The sequence below is a fragment of the Carettochelys insculpta genome, chromosome 3 (genome assembly GCF_033958435.1).
Source record: "Carettochelys insculpta isolate YL-2023 chromosome 3, ASM3395843v1, whole genome shotgun sequence".
NCBI classification, from domain to species: Eukaryota; Metazoa; Chordata; order Testudines; family Carettochelyidae; genus Carettochelys; species Carettochelys insculpta.
The window spans coordinates 36568817-36586674 of NC_134139.1; the positions used below are offsets into that span (position 1 = coordinate 36568817).

The 17858-nt window shown below is 43.9% G+C and overlaps 1 protein-coding gene across 3 annotated transcripts in view; it reads left to right on the forward strand.

The window, feature by feature from the left end:
* The window catches only part of PLEKHH2 (pleckstrin homology, MyTH4 and FERM domain containing H2), a 105071-nt gene that overhangs the window by 68375 nt on the left and 18838 nt on the right, over window positions 1-17858 (forward strand). For all 3 annotated transcript variants that reach the window (XM_074989614.1, XM_074989613.1, XM_074989612.1), the window contains 6 exons: window positions 1862-2041; window positions 6045-6153; window positions 9900-10012; window positions 12403-12582; window positions 16439-16536; window positions 16931-17108. In XM_074989614.1, the coding sequence (XP_074845715.1) occupies window positions 1862-2041; window positions 6045-6153; window positions 9900-10012; window positions 12403-12582; window positions 16439-16536; window positions 16931-17108 (858 nt within the window). The remainder of the gene's footprint in view (window positions 1-1861; window positions 2042-6044; window positions 6154-9899; window positions 10013-12402; window positions 12583-16438; window positions 16537-16930; window positions 17109-17858) is intronic.

Consider the following 17858-nt stretch of genomic DNA (forward strand, 5'->3'; position numbering starts at 1 on the left):
TTATTGAGAAGCTGGCAAAAAGTCATCATCAATGACACATGGTTTCTGGTGATATTTAAAAAATATTCCCACCCAGTAAGGTGCCATAGATTGTTCTAGCGCTCAGTCACAGATAAAGACCCCTTCTCATTGTGCTGGATCTCGCCACAGTGTTGGATACGAAAGACAGTGCAGTTGTGCAGTCTTATCTCAGAATCTTAGCAGGTGTATGTAGCAGCAGGTTGAAATGGTTCCTATCCTTTCTCTCAGGCTGAGCTCAGAGAGATGGGAAGATGCTCTTCAAGTACCAAATCTGTAAACTCTGAATGTTCTTCATGGCCCTTTTCCCCTCACGTATCCTATTCAATATATGGTCTTAAGACATCACAGCCTTCATAAATAGCAGCACACAAATGATAACCAGGTCATCATCACCTTCCCATCAAACAGCATCATCTCTTAGTTATCCCAGCATCTCCAGGATATCATCTGATGCTGACTCTGGGCAAGACAAAGGTAGGGAAAGGTAGAGATCTTACAAGAAACTAGCCAGTACTATTTTGTCATGCTCTGTAGAGAGCATAGCCTAGCTGCGAATTGGGAAAAATGGTATGTAGTATTTGACACCCTCAGGGTTCCTCATTAATACTGGATGCCCACATAGTTACACCTAGAACTGCTTCTTTTGCCTACAGCTGATAGACTAGGTCCATCCTGACAGACTTGGCCATAGTTGTGTATGCATTTGTAACCCTAGGCTTAAATACTACAAGCTACTCTACCTAAGAATTAAACCAATGACACTGAAAAAGGTTGAATGATAGCATCAGTGATGGGTCAATTACTATAATGATGCCCCATCAAATACTAGATCACGGTCAGCAACTTTTCCAAGGAGGAATGCCAAAATTTGACATTTTGACCTCTGTGTATGGTCCAAGCACCAGTGATACTTTTTAAAGTCACTAATAGGTCTACTTACAACAGTTTCATTAATAAATATATTAACATGCAGAGCTTTACCATTTAGGTGGTGGTTAGTAGCTTTAGCTGGTTTTTTATTAATTCACGGGTGGCATGCCTTTGAGCAAGCTCCCAGCTGCATCAGGGAGGCGAGCGGGGCAGAGCTACCACCTCACTTGCTGATGAAAATCAGCTCGAATGCTGCTCTTTATACCTGTGCTGGGGGTTGCTGACCCCCGTACTAGATTAAGGCTGAGTCTACACTACAACTTGTGCTGACAAAATTTATGTTGCTCAGGGCTGTGAATAAACCACCCTCAAATGACACAAATTTCAGCACCATTGTAGAAATCACTATGTTAGCAGGTGGTCTTATTATACTGGCAGAAGAGAGATCTACCATCGGCATAGAGCATCTTCACCAGATGTTCTGTAGATGCATAAGTGCAAGTTTGCTACTGCCACACTATACAAGTTTAAATTCAAGGTCCTGGTCTTGAGTTTGAGAATCCTTGAATGGACTGGGCCTAGGATATCTCAGGGGCTCCATCTTCTCCCACAATCAAGACCTATTATTTCAGATATGTTGTACATTGAGATCCAACAAGAACAATATAACCTGTAGGAGAAGGAAGCAGAGGTGGGAAGAGAACCAAAATCTTCTTGGTCCTGGGATTGTGCTTTTATGATGAAACCACATTTCCTCTTCTTGGGGATTATAGAGTGGGAAGGTGACTTACTCTACAATCCTTAGTAACGTCAAAAGAATAAGATTGTATGGACATTCCCAATTTTAAACGTTCAAAGCATGTTGATGCTAATTTATCTGGTTCTGTTCATTTGTAGATCAATACCTGTAAAACTGGTGTTGTCCACGATGTATATTTGCTTCCTGATTATTTCCTGTATTTACTTTTAGTTTCCTCTGGGTCAAATCAAGCTTTGGGAAGCTAAAGTTGAAGAAGTTGACAGGTCATGTGATTCAGATGAAGACTATGAGGCCAGTGGTCGCAGTCTGTTATCAACACATTATACCGTTGTTATCCATCCTAAAGAGCAAGGACCTACCTATCTTCTTATAGGATCCAAACATGAAAAGGTAGTGAATGTACTGAATCACTTAAGTTTTAAGAAGACAATCATGATTGTGGTATTGTGATATGAACAGTTTCTACAGTAAGATATGGAGAGTCAGAGACAATTAGCTTTTCTGCTGAGCCATCTAGCACGTGGTCTGGAGTAACAGACAAATGGTCACACTTTTAAAAATACTTACCAGAGTTAGAGTAATCACTGCAGTTAATTGACCCCTGGAAATATCTGGAAAATATCAGAAGATTTTGCTGTGAACCCCTGTCCAGTTTACTGACCGTTTCTACATTAATAATAATAAGAGGAACCTCCTGATCATTTCATGAGGAATAGCACCTATTTCAAAATAGCAATTTCAAATAAGTGCTGTTTGGACAGGGAATAAAGCTTATTTCAAAATGAGCCATGGTGCGTCCAGTGGCGCTATTTGAAAATAGGCACTGTGGCTGTTTCTACACAGGCAAGATCTTCCAGAAGAAGAGTGCCTTCTTCCAGAAGATCTAAGGAGTGTTTACATGTGCAAGGCTCTCTTCCGGAAGAAATCCAGAAGAAGGTGCCCCCTCTTCCGGATTCTGTACTCCGCTTCAGAATCAGGAAGAGGGCCTTCTTCCAGAAGAATCTTCTGGAAGAAGGCATGTGTAGATGTTCCCGGACCGCTTCTGAAAGAAGCAGTCCTCCATGGCGGCAGCCTGCTGGAGGGTGGGGCTGCTCTAGACACCCCCAGCGGGCATCTATGGTCTCCAGGTCCTTGCAGCTTTTAAAGCTTTTAAAGCTTTTAAAGCTGCGAGGACCTGGAGACCCATAGCAGGAAGACACAGAGACCCCGTATCAGGAAGGTTGAGAGTGTGAGACAGGCAGCACTTGCCACGCTCCTCCAAGGCCCCACAGTGCCCAGTGAGTCCCGACCCACAGAGATGACCAGCAGGCCAGCACCCCACATTGCTCAGGGGAGCCCCAGAAACACAGATGAGGGCAGCCAAGACCCTGACTGCACTCCAGAACGGAGGGCCCCCTCCTGGACTGAGCCAGAGCTTCAGGACCTTTTGGGACTCTGGCATGATGAGGAGGTCCTCCAGGACACCAGCGGGCACCGGAGGAATGCCCCAGCTTTCGCCCTTCTCACTCAGGGAGACCAGCTCCGCCACCCATCCCTGGGGCAGGGTCTCTTCACATGCCTCGATGAGGTTGAGGAGAGCGCAGCAGGCAGCCACAACCTGCTGGACATTCTCCACCCCCACATCGAGGCACGTGAGGAGACACCTGAACTGCACCTTCAGACGGCCAAAAGTGCACTTGACAGGATACCGGGCCCACGTGAGTTGGGTATTAAACAGCTCGTGGGAGGCTGTGAGGTGGCCTGTGTATGGGCGCATCAACCAGGGATGGAGTGGGTAGGCTGAGTCACCCACAAGGCAGAGAGGCATCACAATGTCCCTGACAGCCCCCTCCCTACAGGGCACAAATGTCTCAGCCTCCATCCTGCGGAACAGGGCAGAATTTCGCAGGATCTGCGCACCATGTTCTTCTGATGGGGCTATGCATCCCGTCGATCGCCCCGAAGCACTGGGGGAACTCCAGTGTAGTGAAGCGCTCGACGACTACATCCAGGTCCCCGATGCGCACCAGCCGCCGCACCAGCACGTGGTTGATGGCCCTCACAAGCTTCAGGGGAATGGGCTCACTCGTGGGTGTACACAGAGGGCTCCCTGCCCCCTTCCCCTTCCACCCCTGCCCTCCCTACTGGGACCCCACTACTGGGCGACCCCTCTGGCAGCGGCCATGCAGTATCCCCTCTGGGCTAGGCCTACCTGTCCCCCTGGCCCTGCCCCCTCCGAATTGGCACCTGGGGTCCCCCGAGCCCGCTGGCCCCCTCCCTTCCGCTGGTGGGGCGAGGTCTGGGGCTGGGCTTACCTGGAGGACAATGGCCCCGACAGTGGATGTGCGCACCCCGAACTGCTGCCCATTGGACAAGTAGCTGTCCAGGGTGGCAAGTTTCCATATGGCGATGGCCATGCACTTCTCTGGGGAGAGGGCTGGCCTTATCCAGGTGTCCTGGCATTGTAGCATGGGGGCGAGCCAGCTGCAGATCTCAAGGAAGGTCTCTTTCTTCATCCGCAGGTTCTGCAGCCAGTGGTCATTGTCGCACTCCCTCATGATGACCTTGTCCCACCAGTCCGTGCTGGTGGCATGGGTCTAGATGCGCTGGACTGGCTGGAGGGGGCCCAGCAGGGGCAGTGGGGGTTCAGGACCCATGGGCCTGTGCCTCTGTCTCCACAGGAGGCTGAGGAGGGTGGCCAGGAGTGTGGCTAGCCTGTGGTTGAGGGCAAGCTTGCTGTCCTATGGCTGCTGGGGGTCCGTGCCTGCTGGTTGGCAGGCGCTGGACAGGGACCTGGGTCTGGCTTGCTGGGCACAGACGTGGGTGGCCTCAGCAGCGTTTGTAGGGAGGGGCTGTTCAGGTGGGGGCCTTTAAGGGGCTGTGTGGCCAGCGGCCCCGGAAGGGCTCCCTGGCTGTGCGACCCCATCCACATTGTTTCCTGCCCTGTTCTTCTGGAAGAGCACCAGTGCATGTGTGGATACGCTCTTCTGGAAGAAGGGTCGTCTCTTTCAGGGTCCTGTTTGATGTGTAGGTGCACTCTTCTGGAAAAAGTGCCATGTGTAGAAACGGCCTGTGTGTTGAGATGCTAAGTGCTATTTCAAATGTATTTTTGTGTGTAGCAGACTTATTTTGAAATAAGCTGTTTTGGAATAGCTATACGGGAATAGCTTATATTGGAATAAGGCTGCTGTGTAGACATATGGTTAGGCCACGTCTGCACTGGCAAGTTCTTTTGAAATATTTTTCAAAAGAAGGGGCTCTTGAAATATCCAGTGGATCATCTACACACAAAAAGCATTCTTTCAAAAGTAAATTGAAAGAATGCAGTGCTCCTTTTGAAAGCGCTCTTCCATTCCCATTTCAGGAAGAGCTCCTTCTTTCGAAAGCTTCTTTCAAAAGAAAACGTGTGTAGACACTCTGCAGGACTTTTTTTTTTTTTTTTTATTTCTTGAACGAGCAGTCCTCATGTTGCCTGATTTTTCAATCCCTGGCCCATTCTTTCAAAAGAGCAGGAGCTGTGTGGATGCTGTCTTTTAAAAGAGTGGATCACACTTTTAATCCGCTTTTGTGTGTGTGGACACACGCTTTTGAAAAAAGTTTTTTAGAAGAGATCTTCTTTCAAAAGTTAGTTGTAGTGTAGACACAGCCTGAGAGAGAAGAGAAGGGAATACTTTGCATTTCTCAATGATCACTGGCTCAATTCTGCTGACTGGCTAAAATCAGTGGTGATTGTCATAGACCATGGGTGTCCAACCTTTTGGCTTGCCTGGGCCACATTGAGTGAAGAGGAATTGTCTTGGGCCGCATATAAAATATATAATATGGTTGATATATGTACATCACATAATAATGTTAAAAGTTTATGATCTTGTGGGGCCGCATTACTAGCTGTCCAGGGCCGCATGCGGCCCGTGGGCTGCGGGTTGGACACGCCTGTCATAGACCTTCATCGGGGGTAGAAAAGAAAAATAAGGGAAAATCCTTGGGGGTGAACAGGAGGGTGTAGTACTACTTTGAGGTGAGTGGGGGAAGTTTTCTTACACGATGACTTAGTGGGTGAGTGAGTTACATGCACTGTAATTCAGCTTTCAGGCATTTAAATTTGATCTTAGCTACATGTGAACAAAATAAAACGTATGCTTCTTCCTCGTCTCTATTGGACATTCATCACATCTGATTGAGAGCACTTTCCATTCAAAAGATACCTATACATACAGTAGAAAGCTTGCTGCAAGTCAGTGTTAAGATGAACTTTCTAGAGAACCTGTCTGCATGAAGCCATTGTTCATGAGAGTCAAATTCATTGAAAATGAATATTTTTGAAGTTTGTAATTTGGGAAATTTCAATAAAAGTATTCAGTATTTTTAACTCTTGAAAATCTTTGTGGAATGATTAGTCTTTGTTGTCTTGTAGGACACATGGCTTTATCACCTGACTGTGGCTGCTGGGAGCACCAATGTAAATGTTGGATCAGAATTTGAACAGCTTGTTTGCAAACTGTTAAATGTGGAAGGGGAGCACAGTAAGTTTATTTCTGGTTCCACTTAATCTTAATACTTATCTGATCAGCTATATTCAGAGCATATTTGTCTCAAATTTGTCACCCTTTTTTGTATATATAAAAATTGTAGTTATATTTGTTGGCAGACTTTCCAATGCTTGTATTTTGATAAACTATTTTTGTTAATTCAGAACAGAATTTAAAAGTGTTTTTCATGAACATTAAGGCTCCATCTACACTGGCAAGTTCTTTTGGAAAATCAGGCCCTTTTTCCAAAGACCACACGGAGCTTCCGCACACAAAATGCACTCTTTCAATCCAAAAATTGGAAGAATGCGGCTCTCTCTGGAAGCTCTCTTCCGCTCCCAGATCAAGAAGAGTGCTTCTTTTTGAAAGCTTCTTTCAGAAAAAAGCATGTATAGAAGCTCCACAGGCCCTTTTTTTGAAAAAGAAGTCCTCATGGTGCCCGATTTTTTGATCCCTGGCCCATTCTTTTTTAAGAGCGGGGGCTGCATGGATGCTCTCTATCAAAAGAGCGGATCGATCTTTCAATCTGCTTTTTTTGTAGGTGGATGTGCTCTTTTGAAAGATCTTCCAAAAGATCATCTTTTGAAAGATTGCTGTACTGTAGATGCAGCCTAAATATTTAGTCATTAGATTTCTGCAGAAGAAACCTTAGATGTTAACAGACATTCAAAATACTTTATTCATGGACAAGCAAGAGTAGGCTTTTGGCCTTTTGTCTTCCAGTTTTAATACGGCTTATACGCAAAAGTGGACAAGACCCCTTAGAACTTTCCATCCATTTTAATGTATCTTAAGTTTTGACATTACTATATTGTGCCACTGATAGTGTTGTATTTACTGGTTTTTCACGAGTTAGGACACTACTATCTAATTGATTAGTAGAAATGGTTGGTCTAGACTGCCTGTGCTGCTGCTGTCGTGTGCTGCCTGCAGGGTCAAAGGGCAGCAACTCTTTCAGAGATCTCCTGACCCACTGAAAGTGCTACTTGTTTGTTTAGAGAATGGTCTAATTCTATAATCATTTAGTACAAGCACCCTGTCTGTTGGAATTTTTTTCCTTGCCTTTCCAAACTGTCAGCTAGAGTATAGGTCATGTTTTCAAGCAAACAGGTATAGCTGAAGGCGGCACTACCCATAATTTTCCTTCAGATCACGCTCTACCAGAGTTCAAGCGTGGCCCTGCTAGTACCAGTTAGAATTACCAAACATCATGTAAACACTGTCACTCTTGAAGCCATTCAAGGTTTGTGCTTTCCACTTGACATGTGTTCAAGCCTGCCAGAGGTCTCAAACTCTTTCCCAGATGCTGCTGATCTATACTATTCTGAAGAAAATCAGTCAGTGCACAAAGTCTGTTTTTTCTTTTTGAGCAAGTTACATAATGGTTTCCCATGGAGAGTCACTCTATGGTCTCTGGCTGCCCAAATTCAGAACTGCATCCTGTTCTTTATACATGGAAATGGAAATTTAGGTTTTAACTTATTTAAATATTTCTAGCTCAGCTACAGACAGTCTCTAAAATCTACAGAAAATTTTTCTTACCTGGAGGATCTGCTAGGAGTGATCTCCAGATCCTTATCCCTATGAATAGTTCCATTTAAATCAATGGGTCATGCATAGGAATAGCTATTAGCTCATGTTAGTTAGCATTTGCAAGATCAGGCCCTAAACGTGCTGATATTCGACAACATCAACAAGAATGTATATTGCGTTTCTACATTTGACTAGTTAAAGCTAGAAAATAACTTTTAGCACAGTCCTATCAAGCAAAGGGAGAATGTGTATGCTGCCCTTAAGGTAGTCAACAAGAAAAGTGGTGTTCTGCCTGAGTCCTTTACAGTATATCAGTGATGTTCTCTTGTTCATAGTGTGTCACAGTAGCATAGGTTGCTATAGTTTTTCCACATATTTAGTCCCTAAAATATCCAGAGTGTGATTTATCTGCCACACAAGGTAAGAAGGATAGTAACAGAGAGATAGCTGTGCTAGTCTATATACTATCAAAACAAAAAAGCAGTCCAGTAGCACTTTAAAGACTAACAAAATAATTTATTAGGTGATGAGCTTTCCTGGGACAGACCCACTTCTTCAGATCCTAGCCTTTCCAGAACAGCCTCAATATTTAAGCCACAGAGAACCAAACATAGTAATCAAGGTTGACAAATCAGAAAAATATAATCAAGGTGAAGAAGGAGTTGGAGTTCTTGTGTCCTTCTAGTCCAGGCACATTAAATTGCATTCTGTAGAGTCTAGATTCTGGTGTTCAGCACTATCTTGACAGTTGGTCTTATTGAGCATCTTGCACGAGAAAAAAATGACTTCTGAAACTCTTCTGAACACACCCTCATTGTACATACAGACTTTTCTGAAATAAAATTTACATAGGAACTTGCTATTGAGTATGACTTTTGGAAGCAATGAGCCAAGTAAACAGGAATTGTACCAAATTTGCTTTTCTTGAATGTACTGTTTATATTAGCCACACACATGCACAAAGGGCATAGCATTTGAAACAGTGATCTGAAGCTAATCAGGTTTGAGGTAGTTCAGTGCTGGAAAGGGAGACTTTTAGGGAAAAGCTAAAGCTCTGCAGGAAAGAGTTTGATATATTGAATGGAGATATCATTCCCTAGATCTGTCATAACTGGAAAGTCATAGATATGGCTACCCAGGAAAATAAAGAGAGAAAGCTCTTTCAACTCAACGATAATACATTGCCCTAGGTGTTTGGAGGGTCACAATGGAAACAAAATTCTTATTTTGATGCAAAAGTAGAGATTGTTAGTCAGTCATAACGACAGATGAATTAGTTTTCCTGCTGAGTCAATATCTAGCAAGGTATTAAGGACTACTGTACTAGTGGAAGCAATGTTTTTCCAGGTTAGATGCAATACCTAGATCTGATGGCACCTGCAGTTATTAAAAATACCAGCACTTTTTTTCTTCCAAGATCTATTCGAACATGGGTAAATTGGTTCTGCCTTCTCAAATTGCCCTGAAATTTCAAAATGAGGTATTCTTCCTAACTATTAAAAAGAGTTCCTACACATTTTTATGCCTTGCTAGGATTCACCCCAGAAATGGCTACACTCTATTGGTAGCCAGAATGATTTCTGTATGTAAAGTCAGTTACAGATTGCATCTCCTAAAAACAGGGCTGAGAGCCTACTGAGAGAAGGGCCAGCAGCTGGGAGGCCTGCCTGGTGAGGAGCCCAGTGCCAGGACGGCTTGTGGCCTGCTGAACCAGGAGCCTGACAGGGTCAGCAGCCTGTCTGGAACAGGAGCCGGAGCTGGCATCCATGGGGCCAGCATCCAGCAGCCCTGTCAGGCCTGGCATCTGCAGGACCAGCATCCAGCAGCCTGGCTGGGACAAGAGCCAATATCCACTGGGCTGGGGCTGGCTTCCAGGGCCAGGACTAGTGGTAGAGGAGCCAACCAATGCTGGAGGTATGGAGGATAGAGGCACAGGGGCCAGCTGGGGTAGAAGCGGAGCCAGCAGTGAGAAAGGATAGCAATCTGGGGTGGCAGGAAGCAGGGGACCTCCCATGGTCTGGGACATTCCCTTCTCAGGACTGGCCAGGTCCTGAGGATGCCAGACCAGGGAGGTCCAACCTGTACTAAGAGTTTATAAACTATGTTGGGTTCCTTTTGGATGAGAGATGTTACGTAAAGTCATTTTCTTCAATGATTTCTTGCCAGCGGTGACCATGTTCATCTGTTTATCATGTTTGTTTGTTCAGACTCTCAGATTTGGAGACACCCTACTCTTTGCCATAGCAAAGAAGGAATTGCTTCCCCTCTTACAACACTTCCATCAGAGGCCCTGCAAACTGAAGCAATTAAATTATTTAAGGTAAAATCCTGGTAAATGGTTGTTTTTTCCGTGTGAGAGACATTTTTTTGCTCCCTAAAAGTGTTCTGTTAACAGGCACGTGTATGAATGTAGCTCACCAGCTAACACAGGGGTCTGCAACCTGTGGCTCTGAAGCCACATATGGCTCTTTAATGACTTCTTTGTGGCTCCTGACACTGTAATTGCAAAGTTAAGAACAAAAACAAAACAACCTTTCTGATTATTTTCAATAAAGGGTGAACATCTAAAAGCCCAAAGATGAACAACTCATATCTAAATATCAAATGATATGTGATCTCAAAACGCTGGATATAACTCCCCCTAGCATTCTCCAGAGAGCTTTGGGAGTGAAAGTCAGGAAGAGGGTGGTACAAACGCACATGTAGTAATTATGTATCACATTACAAATCATTGTGTGCACTGTTCTTAAAATAGGGGTTACCAAAAGTATGGTTTGATGATATTTATTAAGGACCATCTTATACTCACATGCATTGTGGCTCTTGAATTGAGCTTTTTAATGAATTGAGGAAAAAATGGCAATTCTTGCTATTTTGGTTGCTGACCCCTTGGCTCACACATCCTCTTGTGGCTCTGTGTGGTGTAGCAGGCTCTCCTCCACTGCCAGCTGTGATATTCTAAACTCCGGCAACCTTGCCCTGCTGCCAGGTCACATAGGCTACGTCTACACGTGAAGCCTACATCGAAGTAGCTTATTTCGATGTAGCAACGAAATAACGTCTACATGTCCTCCAGGGCTGGCAATGTCGATGTTCAACTTCGACGTTGCGCAGCACCACATCAAAATAGGAGCTGCGAGGAAACGTCTACACGCCAAAGTAGCACACATCGAAATAAGGGTGCCAGGCACAGCTGCAGACAGGGTCACAGGGCAGACTCAACAGCAAGACGCTCCCTTAAAGGGCCCCTCCCAGACACAGTTGCACTAAACAACACAAGATACACAGAGCCAACAACTGGTTGCAGACCCTGTGCCTGCAGCATGGATCCCCAGCTGCCGCAGCAGCAGCCAGAAGCCCTGGGCTAAGGGCTGCTGCCCACGGTGACCATAGAGCCCCGCAGGGGCTGGAGAGAGAGTGTCTCTCAACCCCTCAGCTGATGGCCGCCATGGCGGACCCCACTATTTCGAAGTTGCGGGACGCGCAATGACTACACGGTCCCTACTTCGACGTTGAACGTTGAAGTAGGGAGCTATCCCCATCTCCTGATGAGGATAGCGACTTCGATGTCTTGCCGCCTAACATCGAAGTTAACTTCAAAATAGTGCCCGACGCATGTAGCCGTGACGGGCGCTATTTCGAAGTTAGTGCCGCTACTTCGAAGTAGCGTGCACGTGTAGACACGGCTATATAATGCCACCCCTATGGCTGGAAACTCTTCAGGATTATCCCGGAGACTTTAAGGATTAATCTTTAATTAAAGATTATGTCATATATTGAATACATCCAACCAAAATGGGCAACCCGAGCCCCACTTCTGGAGTGAGTCAAGAGTTGAAAGAATGGTCCATTGACTTCATATAGAACCCAACTCTAAAACCAGTAGCCCTTATATCAAGGGGCCTACCCCTTGCCAGGAGGTGGGGGAACCTCAGCCCTCGCACTCCACTGAGTTCCAGTCCAAGTCCCCTTTAAATAAGTAGTCAAGGCCTGCCTGCACAGTCCCATTGTTCCCTCACTGGACTACTTCTTACCTTGTTCTCTGTGATCTTTCCCACAGACATTTCTCAGGCTTGTGGTATATTGGCCTCTCTTTCTTTAAGCTTCTTGCACAATATCATTGCAGAGCTTCTTAGCTTTTTCTGCTCCAGAACCACCCAGCTGGTTCTGCTCCTGAAGAGCTTTCTCTGCTTTTCTGGCAGGAGTAGTCCCTGTTCCTCACAGGCTCTTTCACCAGTGTAAAGAATCCCAGGAGACACATTTCTCTAGCTTTCCTTCACTACTCCTTTGGGCTGCTTGTTGCAGGCTTTCCTACCTTCCTTCTGGGAGACACACTCTGCCAGTTGTACAACTCAGTAACCTCACTCAATCCAGAGTTCACTCACTGAATAATAGCCAACAATCTGCTCTCTTTCTTGGTCAGCCCCCAAGTGAGCTGGGTTCAGTCCTTTTAACTGCACCCCCCCAACCACAGCTCCCAGTTTGATACCTACTACAGGAGTAACAGCGTGGAGTTTATTGGGCCCACAGACTCTCATTAAGCCTTTCTGGCCCAGCCTGGGGTTGGTACACCCCATTTGCAGCTCATTATACTGCTGCCTCCAGCTGACTCCTCTTCGCTCCCTGCCTACCTTGCCTTGTCTTGCCATGCTGCCTGAAATGGAACTCAATTTAATTGAATTAACATACATATTCTTATTTTATATCCAGACCTGCCAGTTGTTTATAAATGCTGCAGTTGACTCTCCTGCCATTGATTACCATGTATCTTTGGCCCAAAGTGCTTTGCAGATCTGCCTCACACATCCTGAGCTTCAAAATGAGATCTGCTGCCAGCTCATTAAACAAACAAGACGACGACATCCTCAGAACCAGGCAGGACCAATACAGGTGTGAATAATTTATTTGAATGAATTGTCATTCATGTGACCAATGAAGATCTTTGTCAGACCATTTAGTACAGAGATGTACCTGCATTCTTGGATAAAATCAACATCTTTGTGATATGCTTTATTGTAAATCATAAAAATGACTGTAAAGAACAGCCAATCTCTTTTAAAGGGTGAACACAAATACAAAGAGGCTTCCCTCAACTAAGGTGTAATGAACAGGCCTCTGTGGTTCTCCTCTCAGCTGTTGCATGCTTCTTTAAGAGCCTGTCTTTCTTCCTGAGTTACTTTCAGATTCAGCCCCTACCTAACACAGTCCATTTGGCATTAGAGTGTGCTTGAGGAGGGGGCATTAATTCCACATATTTGTCCATGCTCTGGAATATGCCTGTTTTCAAGATGGGTCTTCTTTCAAGTGTCTGATCTTAGAATATCCTGCACGGCCTTGTACACATGCTGCACACCACGTAATGTATAGCAGAACCTAATTTTGTTTCTTGTCTCTGTTTCATTAGCAGAACTACATAGTTCTTCAGATTCATAAATAGGGAAAATATTAAACTATAAGGCTACGTCTACACGTGAACCCTACATCGAAGTAGCCTATTTCGATGTCGCAACATCGAAATAGGCTATTTCGATGAATAACGTCTACACGTCCTCCAGGGCTGGCAACGTCGATGTTCAACATCGACGTTGCGCAGCACCACATCGAAATAGGTGCTGCGAGGGAACGTCTACACACCAAAGTAGCACACATCGAAATAAGGGTGCCGGGCACAGCTGCAGACAGAGTCACAGGGCGGACTCAACAGCAAGTCGCTCCCTTAAAGGGCCCCTCCCAGACACACTTTCACTAAACAGCGCAAGATACACAGAGCCGACAACTAGTTGCAGACCCTGTGCATGCAGCATGGATCCCCAGCTGCAGCAGCAGCAGCCAGAAGCCCTGGCCTACGGGCTGCTGCACACGGTGACCATAGAGCCCCGCAAGGGTTGGAGAGAGAGCGTCTCTCAACCCCCCAGCTGATGGCCGCCACGGAGGACCCCGCTATTTCGATGTTGCGGGACGCGGATCGTCTACACGTTCCCTACTTCGACGTTGAATGTCGAAGTAGGGCGCTATTCCCATCCCCTCATGGGGTTAGCGACTTCGACGTCTCGCCGCCTAACGTCGATTTCAACTTCGAAATAGCGCCCAACACGTGTAGCCGTGACAGGCGCTATTTCGAAGTTGGCACCGCTACTTCGAAATAGCGTGCACGTGTAGACACGGCTTAAGTGTTATATCCAATTTAGATTAGTAGTGCATCTGAATAGTAATACACAGATGTCTCAGAAAACAACAGAAGAATTTAATGAGGAAAAAGTTAATATATTGACCTCATGTTATTTTTCATTAACCTCAATTCATATTTGGAACATTATTAAATTGACACATACTGCTTCACACACATGGCTTCATTTTAACTGAGGGGAGGGATAGCTCAGTGGTTTGAGCATTGGCCTTGTAAACCCAGGGTTGTGAATTTAATCCTTAAGGAGGCCATTTAGGAGTCTGGGGTAAATAGTTTAAAAAAGAAAATCTGTCAGGGACCGTGCATGCTCCTGCCAAGAGAGCAGGAGACTGGACTCAATGACCTCTCAAGGTCCCTTCCAGTTCTATGATATATATATATCTCCATATATAACATTTGTCTTGAACTACTGATTGGGCCTTCCGTTATAGATAAAAATTGTTATAAACTTCAATAATGGTTTAAAAAGTACATTCAAGTGGTTTCATAAGATAAAAAGAATCAGGTGAGGGAATATTTCAAGGTTCCAGATCATTACAGGAGGATATTTTTCTTTCTCAGACATTTTCATGTCAGTGTCCCTCCCAAAAACAAAAGTCTGATCCATCTTCTATTGAAATCCGTTAATTTTTCCATTCAGTTAATTGAAGTTGCATCATGCTTTAAATGGGCTTTGAGAAGGGAACTGCAGATTCTTAGATGGCTAAAATAATAGCATTCTCTCTCAGGCTGCAGTCAAGGTGTGAATCTGACAGATGGTTCAACCTCAGCATCTATCCTGGGCTAGCGTAGTGTGCATAGGGTAGCGTCAGCAAATGAAATCTGGGAGAAATGTATGACAGGTAGATCTGTAATTGAGGTCTTCTGACAGTTTCCTTTATAAGTCCCTGTTTTCAGATGCTCAGAGTTTTGCCATCTTAACTGCTCATGGTGAAATTTACGATGTGTATTGTTTGCCTCAGGCTGATGTATCGTGGAGAAAAATCAGCAAAAATGTCTGAAGTTTCTCAGAATAAGGTCAAGGAGAACATGTTTTATACCCAAGTTAAAAAAAAAATCTTGCAATGCTTTGTTGAGATGCTCTAGTGCCTGCAGTTGCCTTGATTTTGAAGGCTGTGCCTTTTTCCCAAATCTGGTTAAATTATGAGCCTCTAAAATTTTGTTTGCACATACATTACTCAGTAGAGACTTACTAGAGTTTAGCAACAAAATTCTCTGAAAATTCTATCTGTAGTGTGCATGCAGGAGCTGAATGTGCCTTTCAGTTGCCCATTCTATCCCCCATGGATAACTGTGCTCCCATATACCAGACCTTAGAGCAGGGAGACCATCTTTCTTTCACTCTCAGTGCAACTGTAATCAACCCCTTAGTGTATATGCATATGTGCCATCTTTAATCACACAGTCACACACTCCAAGCCTTATTCAGGGAATAGTATCACTAGTGATCTGGGACTGAATCAGGATGTACACTGAACGAGACTTGTGTATAGGACCCCACCTTCATTTGCTGCAGATCTTTGAGGTTGCCTAATGAATGAGAGAGGGGACTGCAGCAAGAGATGGAATGATTTATTGGTGTAGAGAACTGAATTCCACCTTAAAAGGATTTGTGTCCTATTTGATGCAGGACCAGTTATTTAAACCAATTTTTTCATCAACTAGGTAATGCTTATTTTCTGGGTGCCCAATGTGAGAAACCTGTTGTATGCAGAAGTGCTAGACACTCATAACTGCCCCTTGAGCCAATGGAAGCTGAACATTTAAATGCTTTGTTCTCTGAAAAAAACAGGCATTGTTAAGTGGGCACCAAAATTATTTTACACTTTAGACATCAGTGTCTCTGTGCATTACTTTCCCAGATGTAAAATGGGGATGATGATAATATCACCTCATCTCACAAGGATGTTGTGAAAATAAATTAATATTTATAAATCAGTGTTAAAGTTGTGAGCCCAATAGAAAAGCCTATAAGAAAATTAATAATTCTATATTCAGAGTAGTTTTTCATAGCATGCAACAGATAAATATTGAGTCTATGCACTGAAACATGAGGATAAAACAAAATGTTGAACAGCTGCTGTTCAGGGGCATTCTTTATCTTGTGCACTGAATAAGGCAGATTTTTGTGGGGAGAAAAGGGATGTAATCATACAATTAGATATTGTATCTATAATGTATACTGACAGGGGAGCCGAATTAAGCTGGCACAAGCACTCTTGATTCAGGTAGCATGAACATTTTAACAATTGATTTGCAATTTTATCTTTCTTTTAATACTTTTTTTTATATATAATTGTATGTAAAGGGAGACAAAAAGAGTTGTGGGGAGTATTGGTAGGGGTATGGAAATAGGTATAAAAACACCTGGGCTTCTGAAGAGGTAACATCCTAATTCATTTAAGCTTTCACCTGTAGTTTTGAGCTTTTCCTTCCAGTTGTCTGTAATTTCAGTTGGTATTATGCATAGTGAGCTACACTGTTGACCAGTTACGGCAGCAGTGTTATTTTACTTTGTAAGACGTTCAGTGTGGTGGGGTTTTTTTCCCTTTTTTCCAGGGTTTGCAGCTGTTAGCTCTCTGTGTTGGACTATTCCTTCCTCAGCAGCCATTCCTTTGGCTCCTCAAACTTCACTTAAAGAAGAATGCTGATTCCAGGTGTGCCTGTGTATTACTAAATGTCCAACTCTGATGAAACTTCTAAGATACATTTTTAAATCAACTTTATGGCATTTGTGCACAAATACTACGAAAGTATAATCCATACACATAACTTATGTGCATCCCTTCTAAAACTATCCTTTGTTTTGAAAATTGTGCTACAGTATTCTGAATATAATGTCAAAGCATAATACAGCTGTCACCCGAAACATTCTGAGGCAAATTCATTAGTTTCACTGATTAACACCCTTTATATTTCCATCTTTGATGTCATGATCTGTTAGAATCCTTAGAATTCTCTTTTCATGGGGATTTTCAGTGGCTTTACTGACAGCTTGGCGCATACTGGATCAGTTCCTGAGTCATGCTTTGTTTCTCTTTTTTGTCACAGAACTGAATTTGGGAAATATGCAATTTACTGTCTGCGATGTGTTGAGAGAACCCAGCAGAATGGAGACCGAGAAGCAAGGCCATCTAGGATGGAAATCCTTTCAACCCTTCTAAGAAATCCCTACCACCACTCGTTGCCCTTCAGTATTCCAGTTCATTTCATGAATGGTATATATCAGGTAGGTCTCATAAGCATGATGTTTAACCTGCTCATCCTGATTTTATTAGCACACTCATGAAGCTGTATGTGATAGCCAAGATGAAGGGAGAACTATGAGGAACTCTGAGCATTAAGATCAATATGCCTCGAATCTCTCATTGCTGGTTATTGACAATGGAATTGGCAAGTTTTGAGCAAAGCATCTTTAAAAGTGTTAAAAAATATTTGCCTGAGTATCAGAGAGATGGCCATGTTAGTCTGTATCTTGAGAACAACAAGAAGTCCTGTGGCACTTTATAGTCTAACAGATTATTTTGGAGCATAAGCTTTTGTGGGCAAAGACCCGCTTCGTCAGATGCATGAGTATCTGCCAAAGTAGTATCCACTTGATTTTTCTTGTTTAACCAACCATTCAGACTGGGGAAAAGCAGGTGGAGCAAATTGTATTTCTTCCCATTGAGCACCTTGGAAGCCGGGTAGATCATTGAAGGTCATGAAACAATGTGTAGCTCTTATTATCATTAATATAGGATACTCACACTATAGTCTCTTGGAGCCAATCAAGACCCCAGTGAAGTCTGAGGGACTCTATTGACTTCATTCTGAACTGCATCAGCTCTTTGTGTCTAAATGTTCCCAGTGATTAGAGATGGTCAGAATTTTCTGTCAATAGATCTGTTGACAAAAAATCACTTTTCAATTCAATCTAATTTTAAAACATCAGTTTTCTTTACAAATTTCTGATTTTGGCTGTTGAAAAAACATCATG